Genomic DNA, 20,443 nt, shown 5'->3' with positions numbered 1-20,443 from the left:
TCTATCTGGGCTGAATATGTATAGACTTCTTTCTTGCCATTATTCCTTGAATAATATAACAAAGCAAGTATTTGTATAGCATTTGCATTGCATTAGGTATTATATGTAATCTAGAAATTAAGTACATGAGAGCACTAGATGGTGAGCCAATTACTTGGGTAACTGAAGCTGAAAGATTGCTTGAGTCTAGAAGACAAGGTCTTCTTGGACAATATAGCAAGACCCTGTCTCAAAAACAACAACAAAAAACTCTAAAGTCTAGAAGGATGTGCATAGGCTGTGGTGCGAATACCAGCTATTTCATACAGAGACTTGAGCAACCATAGAGTTTAGCATCTGTAGGATCACAGAGCCAACCCTCCATGGACATGGAGGGACAACTGTATATGCCAAAACATGACATAATAGAATGAAATGTTTGGGTCTTTCTCTGATGTGCCAAAGCTGAATTGATTCAAGCTGCTTTTAAAATGAGGAAATTTTTGGAGCCTTTGTGTGTTGTTGATGTTTATTTCAAAAAATAAATCCCAAGTGAAATCAGGCATGACTGATAAAAGCTGGCAGAACTTCACAACACAACCTGTACGGCATTGGGGTTAGAGTGTGTGTCTGCATCCTGGGCTTGAAGGACCCTAGAGAAGCTATTTCAAACACAGAAATCAATTAAACAGGGCTGAAGTTTTAGTGAGAACGCCTCTGCTAATTCCAATGAACGTTCTGTCACTTTGTATAATGAAGAGAAAATAATGAACAAATTCAAGTAGTGATTATTATTCCATTTGTTTACATTTTCAAAATTTCCCAAGTTATGTTAGTTATATTATTGGTGAACTTTCTTGGAAGTACACTCACCATATATGTGTATGAATATCAAATTCTGTGAGCCACTGCCTTTATTGGTTGTTTGTTGCATCGCTGTGACAAACACCTGACTAGGGCAACCTGAGAAAGGACGGGTTCATGTTGTCTTATACCTACAGAGGATACCCTGTCATATCAGAGAACATATGAACTTGGGAGCAGATAGCAGCTGGCCACACATGTCCACAGTCAGGAGTAGACAGCAGTGGACGGGTGCTTAGACTTAGCTCACCCTCTCCTTTCCATGCAGTCTCAAACCCCAGCCCATGGAATGCTAACTCACATTTAGGGTGAGTCTTTCTATCTCAGTTAGCCTAAAGCCCCTCCCATACAGGGTTAGCGGTGACTGACTTGGTGATTCTAAACTTCTTCAAGGTCTCAAGCAAGATTAAACATCACATCACCTTTAGGATTTCTTTTTGGTCTTTGTTTCCAAATTAAATATTAAACAAAAGTTTTGAAAATACCACGGAGCCGGGCGGTGGTGGCGCACGCCTTTAATCCCAGCACTTGGGAGGCAGAGGCAGGAGGATCTCTGTGAGTTCGAGACCAGCCTGGTCTACAAGAGCTAGTTCCAGGACAGGCTCCAAAACCACAGAGAAACCCTATCTCGAAAAAGAAAAAAAGAAAAGAAAATACCACGGAGATGGTTTTGCTTTCTACTATATTTAGTTAACAGGTTAAAACATGTAATGATCATTCTCCTTCCCACTGAGACAAATCTCTCCTTTTCTCTGTCATCTGGATCAGTATCCTCTGCTGATCGCTGTCCTTTCCATAAGCTCTCATTCATCCCCAGCTGTGGTAGTTTACCGTCAGCCACACTGAATAAGCCATAGCCATATGTCAAAATCTTCCATGAAAGCAGAACTCTGTGAGTCTAATTGATAGATCTGCTTTTATTAAAAGGGTATCTGTTGTTTTAATAAAATACAAAATAGTTAGTAATAGTTAGGGATATGCTGGTTGATTTTTTTTGTCAAGTTGTTACAAGCTTGGGCCGTTTGGGAAGAGAAAACCTCCACTGAGAATATGTCTCCGTCTGATTGGCCCATAGACAAGTCTGTGACATTTTCTTCATTGGTGATTAATGTGATAGAGCCCAGCCCATTGTGGGTGATACAGCCTATGGGCAGGTGATTCCGGGTGGTATAAGAAAGCAGGAAAGCGAGTCAGAAAGCAATGTTTCTCCACGGTTTCTGCTTCCATTTTTGCCTCCAAGTTCCTTTCTTGAGTTCCTGACTCAGCATCCCTCAATAGACTGTGGCATAGGATATATAAGTTAAATAAACCCTTCCTTCCTCACACTGTCTTTGGTAATGGTCTTCACCACACCAATCAAAAGCAAACTAAGACAAGCGTTGGATTTGTTTTGCTTTTTCTTTGTAAGATCTGGGGACAGAATAGTACGTTTTAAAAAGAACCTATGTAACCTATGTGCTATCTCTGGGATTGCTTGCTTTGGGGACCCTTTCCTCCTACCAGATTGCTTCATCCATCCTTAATAGAAAGGAGGTGCCTAGTCTCACTGCAGCTTGATATACCATGGGTGAGAGTGGATGGGATAGCGAGGGAGGGGATAAGGATGGAGGGAGAGAATGGGGAGAGGGGAGGGAGGGTAAACTTTAATTGGGATGTAAAAACAAACAAACAAATAAATAGAAGGAAAGAAAGATGGAGAGAGAGAGAGAGAGAGAGAGAGAGAGAGAGAGAGAGAGAGAGAGAGAGAGAGCCCATCTGGAGTAGAAAAATAGGACATGGCAAAGCCCTGACCCCCAAAAAAAAAAACAAGATAGATAAATGATAGGTAGATAGTTAGATATATTTATTTTTATTTATTTATCTGATTGTTTATTTGTTTGTTTTTTTGGAGACAGGGTTCCTTTATGGAATAGCCTTGGCTTTCCTGGAACTCACATTGTAGAACAGACTGGCCTCAAACTCACAGAGATCTGAATGCCTCTGCCTCCCGAGAAGTTTTTTAATCCCCCTGTAGAATCTGAGATGACTTCCAGTTTAACCAGCACATATCAGTTTGAGTCTCTAAAAATAACTTTGAATTTTCAAATCTAACCTGCTACTTTCTATTGTAGTCATTTATCCCAACTTGATTTTGAATCAGAAGATAATTCCCTGCCCTTTTTATATGAGGTAAATAAAGACTGAAAAGTAAAATGATTTCTTTACTGAATTAGTGGCCAATCAACTTCTAATTCTTACTCAATGTTATTTTTTTAAATAGTACCCCTTTTTGTGTTGTTCAAAGTCCCTGAAGAAGAAAAAATTCTCCCACAGGAAGTGATAAAGCTCTAGTGACAGAATGATTGAGAGAGGTGTGAGAAAGATGAAAAAAATAAAGGAAGGATTGGAAGTATCCAGAAACAGAAAGACAGAATTTGGGTTCCACCATAGGAATGAAGAGCTTGGGGAGAGAGCATCCCGCACAATCTAAACTGAGGAGAGGAGGAGTCCCAGCAAGAAGTACAGTGAAGATCCCAGCACTCGGGGGAAGAACCACTACAGCCTCTCTCAGTCCCCATTTGGTGCTTCTCAGTCACCACCTGAACCCAACCACCCCAATCCCAAGAGATCTACTCCAAAGGAGTCGGTTTCAGGACTCTGGGAGGAGAGACTAGATCTAGGGAGTACTAAAGAAGGATGGAGAAGCAGTAAGCAGCATGTTTTATGGAGGCGTGCTTGAATTCTATTTCTGAAGGTATGACTCAAGCCTCCAGAAGCATGAATGTTTCCAATTCAAAAAGAGTTAACACTTAACTTGAAATTTCATCTTTGTATAATGTTACTTATAAAAAGAGTATGTGATTCAAATATTCCTAAAAACCATAAGACATTTTTGCTGACCAAACTGATCCTTGAGCATCAAGAAACATCTCTTCTTAAGCCCAGCACTAAAGTGCAGTATGAGCCTGTGTAGGAGAACTGTGCAACAATTCAGACTACTTCATGCCCTTGGTCTTGGAAGCTCCAAGAAAAAAGTTGGAGAGGAACCGAAATCATGCACATGATACCATCATCCCAACTGTCGAGCTAAGACTTCTCCCACACTCACACCTTGGGGTCCTACTAAGTTCTGATTCCATTGCGTCAATGGTTCAGAGGACCTTCCTCCTCCTAGAGTAGCTTCTTGCACTCCCAGATCTTACTGTCTCTCTGGCCATAGCACCTGATAGCTGTGTTTTTTCCACCTGTATCCAACTTCTTTTTCTGTCTTCCATAGATTTTCATAAACATAGATACTACAGAATCCAGTGTGTAATTTGTGTTGCTGACAGAGTGAGTATAATGATGGCATTGCTTTCCCAAACACCTATGTGCTGTCGTCTCACAAGGTGTTTTTATCTTTTTCATTATGTTCATTCTATGTGTGTGTATGTGTGTGTGTGTGTGTGTGTGTGTGTGTGTGTGTGTGTCAGAGAGAGAGAGAGAGAGAGAGAGAGAGAGAGAGAGAGAGAGAGAGAGAGAAGTCTTGTAAGAGTCAAATTTCTTCTTCTACTATGCTGGTTCTGTGGTTTCAACTCAGGTTAGGCTCGGCAATGAACACTTTCACCCACTCAACCATCTCCTTAACCCCTATCTTACAAGTTTGGGTATTAGTCTCATTTCTTTCCAACCCCCACCCAGAAATAAATGCCCCCTCAATGACAGAATCACTGAATATGAGCTCTTGGCCATATGGTGTCAACCCTGGCATCACGTTTGGGAAACAGATGAGCTCTGTTTCCCCTAACGGTCCATTGCTTAGCTCCTTGCATTCTCACCACCTCCTCCTGTCCGTGATAGTTGGTGCTTTCAAGGATTCTTTCCTATTTGCCCAATCAAATATTCTTCAATGATTCAACTTCTCTAGAGATCAACAATAGGGTTTGAACTTTAAAAGAATCAAAATCCATCAGACAAGAAGTTAATCTAGCTTTTTACAGAGGCTCAGACAAGTCGGGACCCCCAAGTTACAGACAGAGAGAGTACTGGAGAGGAGAAAGTACTTGCTGTACAAATGAGAGGCCTTAGTTCAGATCCTCAGCACACATGTACAAGCCAGTCTTGGCCATGGGCATCCATAATCTCAGGGGGAGCACGAGAGGCAGGGTATAGGCAGATGGGTCCCAAAAGCTTGCTGGCCACCCATATTAACCAAAACAAATCTCCAGACGCAATAGAACACTGGATCTCAAAATATAAGGTGGAAAGCAATTGAAATTAGGGATTCAGTACTCGGATATAACAGAAGGATAAAGGAGTCAGGGAGTTTAGTTTATTTGGTTGCACACTATTGAATGGAACTTGTACTCTTGACTCAAAACTTGGCAAAAGGCTATGAAAACAATAATTACTGACCATTCACATTCTAAAGAGAACCACAGAGCACAGTCCCAGAGGATTTTCAGGAACTGGAGGAATCAACTCTGCCATTAAAACTATTGTTCCATCATCCCCATAGACTATATCTGAAAAGACGAGAGCCAGGAATCGGCTGAAACCAGTAATCACTGTCTTAGGGAAGAGCTGTGGCTTTTCCCATCCACAGCAGGATGATTCAAACCCTCCCCTGAAGTGAGTCATGTAAAAGAGAGTCTAAGAAAACTGCTCACAGAGACTAAAGGATGCCTACGTGACAAACATGGTGTTCTGTTCTACACTGATGAGCTCTGACATAGTAGATATGCATACATACATATGTAATCAATAATGAGAGATAAATGCAACTCAACAAGACATAGAAAAGTCATTCAAGAAGAATTTTCTTTCATTTGACTTGACGGGGAGACTTGAGTCTCCTGTTGTCAAATAGACCGTTCTTATGTAGCAAGTCTTGAATGAACATGATGAAATCACTTCTAAAAGGATCTCAGACCAGGGGACTGTCTTAGCCAAAAGCAAAACTGTGGATTAGTCCAAGGAAGCAAAGCGGATTGGGCTGCAGAAGAGGTCATCTTGAAAATAAACAAACACTGGAAAGGGCCCTTGCAAGCACCATGGGAAACATCCGCTGACCCAGGAACTTAACCAGAGGTCATGGAGGAGTGCTGATGTTTGGTTTGCTCATCCATGACCTCTGTTCAGTTCTTTCTTCCAGTTTCCTGCTCTGACTTCCCTCATGATGGACTGTTGTTACCTTGGAGTTGCCGGATTAAATAATCCTATTCCACCCCCAACTGATTTTCATCACAGTAATAGAAAACTAGAAACTGGTAAGAGGAGTACAAAATTGCTTTGACAAGCCTGACTGTGTTTCTGAGAAGATTGTGATGGCATTTGAACTTTGAGCTGGAAATGATGTTGAGTGTTCATAGCTAAGCGATCTGTTCTCTAGAAGCTTGGAAGGTAAGAATGTAGAATGCAATGAAACTAGGGAGACCTGGCTTGACTGTTTGATATTTTGGATTGAGAATCTATAGCTAAAGTCAGATGGGGCTGAAGAATTGGTTGTAAATAAGAAGCACTAAAGGCAAGTCTTTTAATTGCTGAGAAAATCAATACTAGTCACCTATGGTTAAGAGAACAAGAGCCAGATGGACTCAGTATAGTAGAATTCTTTCTACTAGACCTTCAAAGAACTGATGTAAGTATGCCTCACATTATTACGCAAAATAAAAATTAAAAGTACATTTTAAAATTCTTTTTATGAAGTGACTATTGCCCTACTATCAAAAATACACAAAGACCCAACAAAAAAAGAAAATTATAGATTAAGATCTCTTATGAACATAGATCCAAAATTCTCAATAAACTACTTGCAAACAAAATTTAAGAACACATGAAAAAGATTATCCACCATGGTCAAGTTGGATTCATGCCAGAAATACAGGGATGGTCCAGCATCTAAGAATCAGTAAGCAAAACTCACCACATAAACAAACTAAAAGACAAAAACCACATGAACATCTTATTAGGTGAATAAAAGGCCTTTGACAAAACTCTAACATCCCTTCATGATAAAAGTCCTAGAGATACTAGGGATACAAGGAACATAAATAAAGGCAGTTTACAGCAACCCCACAGACAACGTCAATATAAATGAAAAGAAATTTGAAGCATTTCCACTAAAATCAAGAAAAAGACAAGAGTTTCCATTTTCTCCATATCTATTCAATATAGTGGGTTGAAGTCTTAGCTAGAACATTTTATATTTCACAGTAGCTTAAAAAATGAAATATCTTGAAATAACTCTAACCAAGCAAGAAAAACATTGTATAATAAAAATTTTAATTCATTGAATAAAAAAATAGAAGAAATCAGAAGGTGGAAAGAACTCCCATGCTCAAAGCAACCTAGAAATTCAGTACAGGCCTTATCAAGATTCAAAGCATACAGAGGGGACTCCCACATCACCTCTCCATTTCTGTCTAATTAAAAATGAAGATTTTAGTTTTAACATAATAAGATTGCATACAACAAAATAGTTATCAATCAAGAACTACAGTTACAATATTTAGTCCATTTATATTTGGCAAATTAAGGAAAAATGCTTTATCATCTATCCTATATTTGTGAGTTTAAAGTTTTTTTTAATCTAAAGTTTTATATCAAATCTTTCTTTTACAATTATAACTATCTTTCTTCAGCTCCATCAAAGACTGAAGAAGGATATAATATTGCCTAAGTAAACAGAAAGTGCACTGTAAACAAATTCGAAAATTCTAGAACTAACAGAGACATCTCACTGCCTGGACAATCACCCAAAGTTCTTTGTAACATTGGAGCACTCATCTTTAGCCTAAAGGTCCATAGTACCCAGCAGACTTTTCCATAAAGCAGGAAATATCAAAGATACTTATATTGGCAATTTGTCAGTCACTTTCTTCTCTGTCCTGCAAAATGTCTGGCAGACTCTTTCACGAAACAGGAACCCCAAAGGAACATCTCACAATTAGGCAAGTGCAGCAGTCACTTTTCTGTGGGTCCTGCATGTCCAATTCATACAGTATAACATCAAGCAGTCCAGGCAAGAGCAGTTTCTTGCCCAAATGGCTACAAAAACTCTATGAGAATTCAAAGAAAACACAGTAATATACATAATACAGACTCTCTGTTTATATTCTACCTTTACATGGCTTATTTTTCTTTTCTCCTTTAATCTATGACTGTCTATACTGTGTCTCTTTAAAGACTTTGTTTTATTTAAAAAATTTACTGCTTTTTATAACTGTCTATATTTTTTTTTCTTCTCTCTCCCAAGCCTATGTACATTTATCCAACACTGTGGCCCATTTAGATGTTTTTTTAAAATCTGGATCTGTCTTTATTGCATTATCTGTAGTTATTTTCTGACCAGGAGTGCTTTTTTTTTAAGTGCTAAGGGGGCATAACTAGGCCCAACACTGTGGCACTGCCTGCTGTCTCTGCCCAGACCAACATTGCTGAGGCATGTTTCCTGCCTCTGAGAGCCGTGCACACTGCCCCAGCTCCAGGGTCACAGTGGTTCTATGTCACTATTAAGCAACTGGTAACATGCTGCTCACAAACCCCATTTAAGTGCTTGGCCTCCTGAAAGGCCAGAGCTCTTTGTGCAAATAGCATGAACCAGGAAGCCACCGTTTTGAAGCCATACAGCTATTTGCTGATAATGCTGAATCAGGAACACCTCTCTTAAAAGAGCCATGGTGACCTTGTTCACTGCCAGCAAACAGAGCCCATCTGAAAAATAAAAAATGCCAGCTACCAAGAACCTGTGCTTAACTCTGTTCTTCTGTGTTTAGAATTTCTTTCCCAGCTTTCTCTGGTTTTACATGGATGTATTCAGCCCCACGTTGGTGTGCCAATCTGTTGGGAGAGGCTGTTCATTTGTTCCCAGCCACCCAGACCCAATATAACCACACAGGAACTGTATTAACTAAAATACTTCTTGGCCAATCACTTAAGCGTATTTCTAGCTAGCTCTTATATCTTAAATTAGCTCATTTCTATTATTCTATGTATCATCATGTGGTTGTGACCTATTGGTAAGGTTCTGTCTGGCATCCAGCATCTGTCCACTGAGGCAACTACATGGCTTCTCTTTGACTCCACCTACTCACTCCTCCTCTATCTGCTTGGATATCCTGTCTTGCTTCATTCTGCTCTGGAATAGGCCAAAAGCAGCTACTTTATTAACCAATGATATTCACAAAATACAGAGAGGAGTCGCACATCAGTAAGGCCCTGTTGCTAAGGACATAACTTACTTATGTCATCAATCACGAAGAAATTGAGCCATTCCCAATGAGATGAGCCAGGCCCACTGACTAGCTTCTATTGTGCTGCAAGGTACTCTGCACTTTAGTGGAGGAGAGAAGAGGTCATCAATATCATCCAACACAAACCCTGATACTTAACAGTGACCTGCTTGCAAGACATACTAGTGGAGTAGAGGAACAAAGGTTATGGGTATAATTAACCACTTTAAAAAATTATATTTAAAGCCTATCCTGCAAGATGGAACCCATAGCTGTCACTGTAAAGTGACCAAGAACCTGAGACTAGGTAAGTCATGGGCCCTAGGGGAAAACCTACTACTGTTATTCTGCTAAAGGAACTTAGCAAGAAACTGACTCTAATGACATGTTGCTATACCCATAAATCAATGCATTGCCCAACCCTCATCAGAGAAGCTTCTTCTTGCAGTAGATGGAAAATGACAGAGAACGTAACTGGATAATGTGCAAAGAGTGACTTTGTGGTGCTCAGTCCTCAGTCGTATGTCTTTATCAGACCCTTCAGCTCAAGGCTCAGCTCCTGAGGATGTGGAAAGATTGTACAAGCCAGAGCTGGTAGCTATCCCTAGGGAAACAATGCCATGCAGAAGCAGACTGATACACACATGACATGAACTCAGAGACATGGTGACAGAATACACAAGACCTGCACAGATTCAAAGCATACTAAATCAGATCATGGAAAAAGAGGCAAGGACACAAAATCTTACCCTAACCAAGAAGTCATTTGTAATTGATACCTTCTGGGAAAGGGAAAATCCGTTTTCTACAATGGAAAGTCACTGGGTATATCAACCACATTCCAGAGTAGGCCTTATTCCATAAGAAGTTACTCAACACAGAGAGACTTTTTTCTGGTTGTTGTTTTATTTAGTTGTGTATCTTATGAATGGTTTTGTTTTGTTTTGTTTTTTTGTCATATTTGGGTTTTGGTTTGGTTTTAGTATGTTTTGATTTTGTGTTTTTGTGGGAGGGGTTGTTTTGTTTTTGCCCTTTTTTGAGAGAGAATAAAAGAGAAAAAACCATGCCGTTGGTGGCTGGGGGGTGAAGAGGAACAGTAAATGGTCAGAGAAAGTTAGCGCATATGATCAAAATAGATTATATAAAAATTTTTAAATAAAAAATTAATTATCAAAAAAAAGAAAAGAAGAAGAAGAAATCAACATCACTGAAACGAATTGTCCAAAAAATGTTTCCTCTGGGTCAACACACAGAAGCTATGGTCCAAAGGGGCCAAGGCTGGCAACCAGAGTTGGTATTGTGTAAGAGTTTCCTAGGTTGGAGTAGTTTTGAAGGGGTCATGGACAACAATTGACGTTTGTCACTATGAGAGGTTGTGAGAGACCATTGAAAAAGGCACAGTTCCAGTTACAGTAAAAGCTACAGAACTGAAAGTGTCATGTGTAAGTGGAAGCTTCCTGTCCCAACTACCTGCTCCCAAATAACCAGCAGCTGCTTCCCTAATAACTGACTCAAAGACTAAAGATAAAAGCTCAGCCAATAACTCTGGCTTATTACTACTCTTACATTTAAATCAACCCATATTTTTATCTATGCTTTGTCACATGGCTTGGTACCTTCTCTCAGCACAGCATGCTTTTCTTGCTTCTCTTCCACCTCCTGGTGACTCCTCTGACTCCACCTTTCCTCATCCCATCATTCTCAGTTTGACTTTCTCACCTAACTTTATCCTTTTCAGCCATTAGACAGTCAGCTTGTTTATTAAACCAGTCATAGTAATATACATTCACATAGTGTACAGAAGGTTTATTCCACAGCACTCATGGAGAGAAGTTGAGGCTTTGCACCATACAGCAGGGTCAGAGTTACTGAGGAAAAGTCAGGAAAGCCTATTAGTGAAAGTAAAACCCAGTTACAGCAAGGAACCCAGAATTTTGGAGATGCCAGTACTATGGGATGACCACAAAATATGGCAATAACTTTGGAGTGCTGTTGGCCTGGGCCTGGAAACAATCTCTGTGTGTTTCAGAAGGCAAGAGCCAGAGAAATAGAGCTGCCAAAGTCCTGTGGAACCCAGGGACCATGAGTGTGTCCCAGCTGTGAAGCACTGAAATGTTTTCCCTGTTGAACTGTGGATTTAAATTTAGAGCCCACAGTTGACAGATTTTGAATATTTTATAAATACTTGGGAGTTTTTTGGGTTTTTTAAAAATATGTGTGTCGATTTCTTATTTAATTTATTTTTTTTTTACAGTACAGAATCGTATTTTGGTTAGCCATATGCCATGATTAAGCTACTTAGAGATACTTTGTCATGTTTTCCTTCGCTTTGCTTTTTTTTTGTCCTTCATTGAAAATAGACTTTTTTTTTTCAAATATAGTACCCAGTTCCTCCTCCCCTCCCCTCCCATCCAGATCCACTCCATTTCCATCTCTCATTAGAAAGCAAACAGACTTCCAAGGGATAATAGCAGATAAATATTAGAAATAACGTTAAAAGTAAAATATAGGATAAAATAAATCCTAACACACCAGAGCTGGACAAGACAAACAAACAGAAAAGCAAAGGAGCCCAAGAAAGGCAGAAGAATCAGAGACCCATGTATTCAAACACCACAGAATCCCATCAAAACACAACACTGGAAGCTATAATATATACACAATGGACCTGGTGCAGACCTGTGCAGGCTCTGTGCATGCTGCCTCAGGCTCTTCAAGTTCATATGACTGTTGATCCTGTTGATTTAGGGAGCCTTTTATGTGTGTGTGTCTTCCATCCCCTCTGGCTCTTACACTCTTTCTGCTGCTTCTTCTTCTGCAGGGTTCCCTGAGCCTTGAGGCAAGGAACTTGATAGAGACATCCCAGTTAGGGATGAGTGTTCCAATATCTTTCACTCTCTGCATAATGTCTGGCTGTGGGTTCCTGTATTTGTTCCCATCTGCTGCAGAGGGAAGCTTCTGATGAATGGCTGAGCAAGGTACTGATTTATGAGCATAGCAGCCTGTGTCATTAGGAGTCATTTTATAGATACTCTGACGGCTAATGAAACTCAATTTTATGCCAGGAATCCATCTGTGAGGGCCTACAGATGTGAGCCTGTTCCACCTTGACTATAGGTCAAAGAGTTTGAGCTTCGTTTTGCTCTCTCAAAGTTGTTGACAACAGATATGGGTTGAGATTCTGACCAAGGGTGTGGCTGCTTACTATTTTGGGTATAGAGGTGAATCTGTTCCACCTGAACCAAAGGTAGGAGAATTCAAGTCTATACCTTACATCATGTTAATGAACTCCTTTGCCTCCCCACTCCCTTTTTGGAGTCAAGTATATAGGTATGTGGAAAACAAACGTGGACAATTCACTGAATTTCCCTCTCGATGCTGTTCTGTGCTTCTGCCTCTTATTTCTCTCATATCTCTGTTCCTTTTGCTTTATAATTCTAATCCTCATGCTACTACTCTGGAATGTATGAATTTCGTCAAGGCTGGTCTTTGACATCCATCTTGGTACCCACTAATCATTTGTCTCTGTTTCCAGTCCCTGGGCAGGAAATTTCCAGAAATTGTGACTCAGTGACCTCCATCCAAAAATGTATAATTGTGAATATCTACTTTTTATGATATGTTTTACTGCCTTTTTTAACTTCTGTAACTTTCTTATGCAGATACACATAATTGGATTTGTTTTGAGTTGTCTGTTAAGTTTTGATTTTTTTCTGTTTGAGAAGTCTGTTCTGTTATTGTTTTGAGCTGCCACTTTAACTTGGCAAAACAGACCAATTTTTGCTTGCTTGCATAGATATTGAAGGTCTTTGTGTGGGTTTTGCCTTTAAAACACCCTTCCCATTCTTCTCCTTCATGGCAATCTCGAATTTGAATCAGATTTTTTTGTCCTGCTAGCAGCTAATAAATAAATCTTTTACTTTTACTTGCATTGAATCTAGGATCTTTCCCAAGGAATCACAAACTCCATTACACTGTGTTGCTTGTTTCTTTATTTGTTTCTTTAGACCAGTAAGTAGTACTTGGTTGTACCCTAAGTGCATATGTTATTCAATCTCTGGTTTTGGTTACCCAAGAAGTATTGGGTATGGGTTCCATCTCAAAGTGGTCTTAGGTCAAATCAGATATTGGTTTGTTACTCCCGTAAGCTTTGTGTCACCATTGCTTAGCATATCTGGCAGGCGGGGCACCACTGTAGATCAAAACATTTGTGGCTGGCTTGACGTTCCCCCTCCACTTTGGTAGGTGCAGACTACCTTTCCAAAGATATTAGCGGGGAAGGCTCTACGTAGGCACAAGCTGGACTTCTTGAGCTCCATGAGTTGTGTAGGTGTTGCTCCAGCAGCAATGGAGCCTTGCCAGTCAGTTTGTGGAAAGCAACCTAAAGTCTTGGCAATAGCCTGGGTGGTTTGGGGATTCCTGTGGGATTTCTTTGGCCAACAACTCAATTAGAAGTAACCCAATCATGGTACTTGAAACTCCATCTGGTGACTAGAAATAGTCAGTGGGACCCTGTCTCCCCCATTATTTGGAGATTTCATTTAGACTCCCTTCATAGACATATATATTTGGGGAACTTTTGTGTACTTTTCCACAAATGGACCTTAATTTTAGCTGTCTTTCCCCAAATTGGAGTTTCACATAGACTAGATATTTTAAAGAGATTAAAGTGTTTGAATTCTTTAGAACTATGGGACTTTTAAAACAAAGTGTGTTTTATATTGAGATGGTACCTGTTAACAAGTAGTACTAGGGATTAGTAAGAAAAGGTTGTGGTTTAGTATTTTAATGCATTGGTATGTCAAATTAAGAAGGGCAATTGTCTTGGTTAGTATTTTATCAACTTGATACAAGTTGGAGTCGTTTGGAAAGAGCTGAGAAAATGCCCCCACCAGACTGGCATACAGTTAAGTGTATTGTATATTTTATTAATGGTTAATGTAAAAGAAGTCAGGTCACTGTGGGCAGTGTCATTGCTGAGCAGGTAGTCCTGGAGTACATATGAAAGGAGACTAAGCAAACTGTGAGGTGCAAGACACTAAACAGCACTCCTGAATGGCCTCTGCATCAGTTCCTGCCTTGGGTTCCTACCCTGCTTTTCCTCAGTAAATGAGTGCAACCTGAGAGTGATAAAATGAAGTAAACCATGTTTTCCCCAAATTGCTTTGGGTCATGATATTTTGTTACAACAATATAGTTCTAAGACAGTAATGGTAACTAAGCATAACTAAAGACAATGGCCAAACAAAAATAAAATTAGTATGTCCTTCAGTTAATGTAGCTCGTGACCATAGCGCAGACACCAAGCTGGAGAAGCATCAAATGGAGGCGTGGAGGGGCTAAAGGTCAAGGAAGCACAGGGATTCTGACAAAACCAAAAGATAGAGGCACTGGGGATATTTGAGTAAATAAGCAGAAAGCACCAAAAGGACAGGGTGTCCCCATCAGGGATCTTAAAGAACCAGTAGCTTGTAACAAATTTGTATTAATAACCTTGGAAAGATTGAGTAGCCAAGCTTGAGTAAAAGTCTTTGATGACAGGAAGTTCAAATAATTGAGACTATTGGATTTGTTATTCAACATGGATGCTGAGATCTTTCAGAAAGTGCCAGATTTTTCATCCTAGAAAGCAATGAGGACCACTAGCTGGAATATCTACTGAACTGCTGAAGTGACTATGATGTCAACAGTGTGGTGAACAATGTAGCTCCGGTTGACTGACAGTGGGAAGCAGCAGAAGGCACAATTGCAATGACTCTCACATTTCTATCCTGACTAAATGAGTAGCTAGCTGCAGGTGAAAACGGCAATGGAGTTGCTATTTTAACTGGGCAAATGATAACTCCAAAGACAGATAACATTCCTTGTTTTACTTCAGAGGTAGATGTTATGAAAAGACTGAGTTCTAGATACATATACGTAGTATGCTTTGTACCTATAGCTTTCAAGAATATGCATCAAATGAATGATATTTTATTTTTCTCTTTCTCATTCTGGATGATATGAGCATGATAATTACAGGTCTATTAACTCTCATGGGCCATTTACTTAATATAACCATGACAACCACAAAAGGTGGAGCAGTAAAATATAAAAGCATGAGCATGAGTCTATGTCTTCTTACACTAGAAATAAAAGGAAATTCTGTTTTGATGGTGACAATTGTTCTCTAGTGCTAAGGACTGGACCCAGGGCCTTACCACACTCAGCAAGAATTTTACTCTTGAGTTAGATACTCAGAATTTTATTTTATTGGTTTGTTTTGTTTTAAGACAGGGTCTCATGGAGTTTACCAGACTGGTCTTGAACTTGTAATCTCCCTATGAAAGTCTCCCAAATAGCCGAGATTACATGTCTAAGCTCCAAGAAATTTCTTCTTAAAACCGCTTATTTTGCAGCTTTCTATTATAGCTGAACCTAATCCTAATAAATGTGTTAAATTTGAGGTACCAAGGAAACACTTTTATGTTTTATATTTATTTTTTGGGAATTTCTGACAGTATATTTTGATCATATTATTTCCTTTTTGGCAATTCCTATCAGATCCTCTCCCTACTCATCCAAATTTCATGTTCCTTCCTACTCTTCAAAAACAAAAAAGTCAGAAGCGTGCTTGTGGATGCACGCGCACACACAGAGATGACATCTGATTCATGTTGGCCAGCTACTCCTGAGCATGAAGCCTGTCCTGAGGGATGCACAACTGAACGTTGGCGGGGAACTGGACTAGACACTGGAGTTGAAGACAAGGGAGCGCAGATCCTTCTAAAATAGGAAAGGACTATGATTCTGTTCCCAACTTTAAACAGCCTGATCTAAGAGGACAAAGGTTGGTGAGTGTTTGCTTGGACAGATAGCCACATTAAACTCTAAGTAACCTAGAAGTCAATGTTGCTTTGTATTTATAACGTCCGTGAAGACAGCAGTGACTACAGCGATTCTTTGCAAAGAGTGGTTAGTTTTCATGAACCACTTATGTCGCCTTACGACTGTTGAGTCCAAACCCTTTCCACTGAAGAAGAAATTATGATTTAAAAAAAAAAACGAAGAGAGAAAGACTCATATTGCTTAACCCAGTCCAATGGATAGAAAATGTTTGGAAATTTACACTGACTTCATTTGTACAGAAAATAGTATGGAAGTAAAGAGCATGATTCTTCACAGACCCAACTGAATGCTTAAATGCTCACATATTTAAGAAAATATACGTGTAACCTATATTTACATTTGTTAAATTGCTAATGCTAGTATACAAAATATCTATATAAAATATATAGGAATTAGGGTCTGTTTAGATGCTGTTTTCCAGCTGTAGACCTCACTAGAAGTAATAACCTGTGGCCATAGAAACCTGAGGCCCCTTTTCTCTCTTGAAGTTGGAGCCTCTCCTTCATATACACAAAATAGACATTAGTGGATGTTAGAGTGGTCTCATATTGAAACATTACTAAGAATGTCCTTTGTGTTGTATGGCATTCTCTTCCAAGAAATTTTCAATAAATAAACCAATACCTGCATATTTGACATTTCTGCGATTTTGTCACTGTTTATATCCAAACTACATCATCTCTTCTCTTCAAAGTTTACTGTGTATATGCACAGTTAATAATGAAATATGTTATGAAAATAAAAATCATGTGTGTCAGAATTGCATGAAAAATTATTTTCAATTACAAAAATCACATGTATTCTAGCTCCTTACTAATGCTCTGTTCAGGAATGGCTTGGCCCCAGTCCTTTCTTCCAGAGCAAACTAGAAAGTAGTGGTGAACCAAGACATTACAAACCCCCATCTAGTCAATCATTACTTTGTGCTTCAAATTCATGTGGCTGGGACCTCACTGAGTCAGAGACCTGAGGACCCATTTTCAGACTCCTAATCCAAGGGCTCGTCAAGGAACATTCAAACCACAAATGAATAAGAAACAACATTGGGGAAATCTTTGAGGTTTGAGAGCCCCTGCCTGGAGACTCAGCTGTAAAGGGCTGGGGGAGAGGCAGAAAACACATCTGCCTACGTAGTAAGAAAGAAAGAGCATCAGTCCTCTTCTTAGGCTAGAGCAAAGTTGAGTTCTTCCTACAGCCTAGTGAAGAGGGGGACTAACAGAACCTCAGTGTTCTCCTCCAGTTTTAAAATGTGAGTGAAAAGTCGAGAATGAGAGAAAAATGCTACAAGTTAACAATCTACTCAAAGCCTCTTAACTGACATCCACTAATGTACCATCTATGCTTTCTCATCTTGAACTCCAAGGAAAATTCACTGCATGTCTTGCCCCATGAAAAGCTCTTCCACTGCCCCTCGCTTTTCAGTTGATGTTGGTTTCTTTCAAACAGACATTTACATCATTTTTTTTATATTTAAGATGCTCTTATTGCATTTTTAAGTGGAAAAGAAAAGTTTACCTAAATTAAATTTTTCCATTAAGGAATTTTCCTCTTTGCAATTAAATTTGCTATTGGGCAAAGTATAGGAAAGTAATTAAATGCACACAAAATCATGTGGGTTGTAGATTATTTGGTTGCTTGGGGTCTCCTAGGATACCTCATTATTTTTCCACCAGCCCACACATCCTCTACATTCCTAATAAAACCTTTGGAATCTGCCGGATTTCTTAAGGCTCTCACCACTCTCTTCAATGACTTCACCATAGCATTAAAAAAAAATCTAAAGTTATTTAGCATAATTTAACAGTATTAGTAAGATTTGTAACTGTATCCAAGGATATTAATTTGTTTGTTGTAACAACCACTCGAGCATTCCAAAAGGCCCTTCAAAGAAAAAGAACATGCCATATCAAATTTTCAGTAGTTTTATTGAAAAATGCCTCTTTTGTTTCAGAAATAAATAATATAAGGCAGTGAAATTCACAATCTGCAGTTAAAATATAAAAAGCAGCAACTCTATGTTCATAGTCTTGAAGACAATTTCCAACTGCTTTGATAACTAAGAAACAAGTTCTGCAAAAAGTTCATTCTAACTATACAACACAAACATGCAATTCCGTTTCTGCAGAATAATCTGCGATTTGGCGTAAATGTTAGTGTGTCAAAACAAGGAGGTCTACGGCAATAGGAAACAGTATCCAGTTGATACACTAGCTTCAGCTTCGTGGCGGAAGGTCTGTGGTTGTTAAGAGACTAAGAGTCTGTGCCCTAAAGCGGGACGGGAGGAAGGGGGAAAAGGAGAAACATTGCAATGAGTTGGTGTGTCCCTCCATTTTGGTTTAAGGAAAGGAATGACTGGAAATGGGATGTGATTGAATTGCAGATTAGTACTGAGAAAGACAAAGGCTCTTTCCAAATATGTAGCTGCTCTGGTTTCCAGGGCTTGCTGCTTAAACCTGGAAGTTTGGCTGCCACAGCCCACCCTGGGCGTGTTCTCTCCTCGCAGTTTCTGTGAACAGCGTGTGTTGTTGTAAGCATTTGAACGGCAAAGGCTTATAAATGTCTACAGACTGTCGCAGACTAGGCTGCCTGAAGAAACAAGGTTCCCTACAGTCAGAAAAGAGCACTGGTGGATGAAGCAACGCGAAGAAAACATCACAGAAAAGACGTACGCTGCCCTGCCTGACCTGTGAATGAGAATCCCAACACCTCCCACCTCGATGAACCCGTGGTCTCGGGTTCACTGCCCAGGGCCTGGGCGCAGGGCACGCCGCCAACGCATGTGGTCAGGGTGCTCCCGTTCAGGCTCGTCTGCACCGTAGTCCTCCTCATATTCTGCTGTCCTCTCGGGCTCCACAGGCACGATGAAGGGCTCACGATCAGGCAGGTAGGCCCCACCCTCGGGCACATAAGGCTCTGTCCGATTCAACATTACAGTTACGGCATGACTTGGAATGTACATACGCATAGTAAAAGTTAAGTCATCACCTGAGGTGACGGCCCTCCAGTCTTAATCTCACAACCATAAATAAATGCGTTACAGTGGTCCAATTCTTCAATTGTGCACATGCGCAGAGAGAATTTGGTAATCAAATGGGGGGGGCACACCTTCAAAGATCCAGCAGTAAATACAATCAATGGACAAACCCTGGCAAGGGTCAGAAATTATGGGCCAAAGAATTGTAAACACAGTACGTAGGTAGAATTTCTGACAAATCCCTAAATAACTGTTCGTAACTTCAAAGTCCTCACGTCAAAGAACAACTTGGAGAGCTGAGGACATGAAGCGAATTGGCGCCTAAAAACTGAACTCGGGTCAGAAGGAACTGTCACCGGGTTACCCTGCAGCTGGGTCTCACACAGAGTTCCAGTCAACGGGTGAGAAACACCTGGGACCACATCCAAACAGGAAGGAACGGTGATTTTAGACTTTGGTTTGAAAAACTGTGCTTAAAAAAACCAAATGGGAGTATGCACACGGAATACTGAGAAGACACAGGCCCTGAACTCACGCATGCGCTGAACTCAGACACACTGCTAACAAGCAAGACGGGAGCAGATCCATTCGCTGTTATTGCAGAGAGCAAGCAGCCAGCAGGCTTGGGTGCAGAAGCAGACTGTTGGGTTGTTACAGAATTTTAGTGGGTAGGATCCCATCCAGATCATGTACAAGCCTCAATTAGTTTATTATTTACATAGGACATTTCTCTTCAACCAGGTTAATCGTCGTTCGTAACATGGCGTATCTCTGCTGGTTAGTAGCTTATTAGGCACCTTCGTCACAGCCAAGGCTCCTCGCGGCTGTGTCTGAACTTTCTAAAAGATGGTTTTCTACATTACTGCTGAGAAGCATCGGGCTGACACCACTGCTTTTGTATCATTCGGGTTAGTATCGAGTCTCCACCCTCCTGTATGATGCCGACCCAGGTCGTTAACCATATCTGCGGTGAGATTTCCATACAGACTCATTTTCTAATAAGCACGTGCGCAAACATCTCAGAAACAGGGTTTTCATGTATTCAAACTGTAAGCAGCACTGGAGACTTAGAAAATTTGTTAGCCGGAACCTGAAACAGGTCAGAGATGATAGTTTTTAAAAGTTGAATTACTATGCAAAATATATATATACACATCCATCTATGTAAATGTTAAAGTATATATATATCCATATATTTTCAGTTCACATATGCCAGAAGGCAGTAATAATTTAAATTTGTTTTACAAAGAATTAAACTATAATCTTACGAATGAGTTACATAGGACTATGCATTTGGATTTATTACTTTTGATAATATAAAATTATGCACATAAATATATAGATATATAGATATTTAGGTATTCAACTACTCATGCACTATTTGCTAGTAGCAAACCATATCAAACAGCAGTATCATTTTTAAACTTGCAAGATGCATGAGGATGCACTAATAAAAAGTCGCCATTGACCACAACATGCCTGTCTTCTATCCAGACCAGCATGCTTCCCAAACCTCACATCCCCAGTGTCAGGACAGAGACTTCTG

At 39.9% G+C, this 20,443-nt stretch overlaps 1 protein-coding gene across 4 annotated transcripts in view; it reads right to left on the bottom strand.

The window, feature by feature from the left end:
- Positions 1-17,831: 17,831 nt before the first annotated feature.
- The window catches only part of Col12a1 (collagen type XII alpha 1 chain), a 108,065-nt gene continuing 105,453 nt past the window's right edge, over positions 17,832-20,443 (bottom strand). For 2 of the 4 annotated variants that reach the window (XM_075965135.1, XM_075965137.1), the window contains one exon: positions 17,832-19,987. In XM_075965135.1, coding sequence (XP_075821250.1) covers positions 19,977-19,987 — 11 coding nt within the window. In that variant the 3' untranslated portion in view covers positions 17,832-19,976. The remainder of the gene's footprint in view (positions 19,988-20,443) is intronic. The other 2 variants (XM_075965134.1, XM_075965136.1) reach the window with 1 other exon arrangement.

This window comes from Microtus pennsylvanicus, chromosome 3 (assembly GCF_037038515.1).
Source record: "Microtus pennsylvanicus isolate mMicPen1 chromosome 3, mMicPen1.hap1, whole genome shotgun sequence".
Lineage (NCBI taxonomy): Eukaryota > Metazoa > Chordata > Mammalia > Rodentia > Cricetidae > Microtus > Microtus pennsylvanicus.
This window is presented reverse-complemented; position numbering and strand designations above follow the sequence as displayed.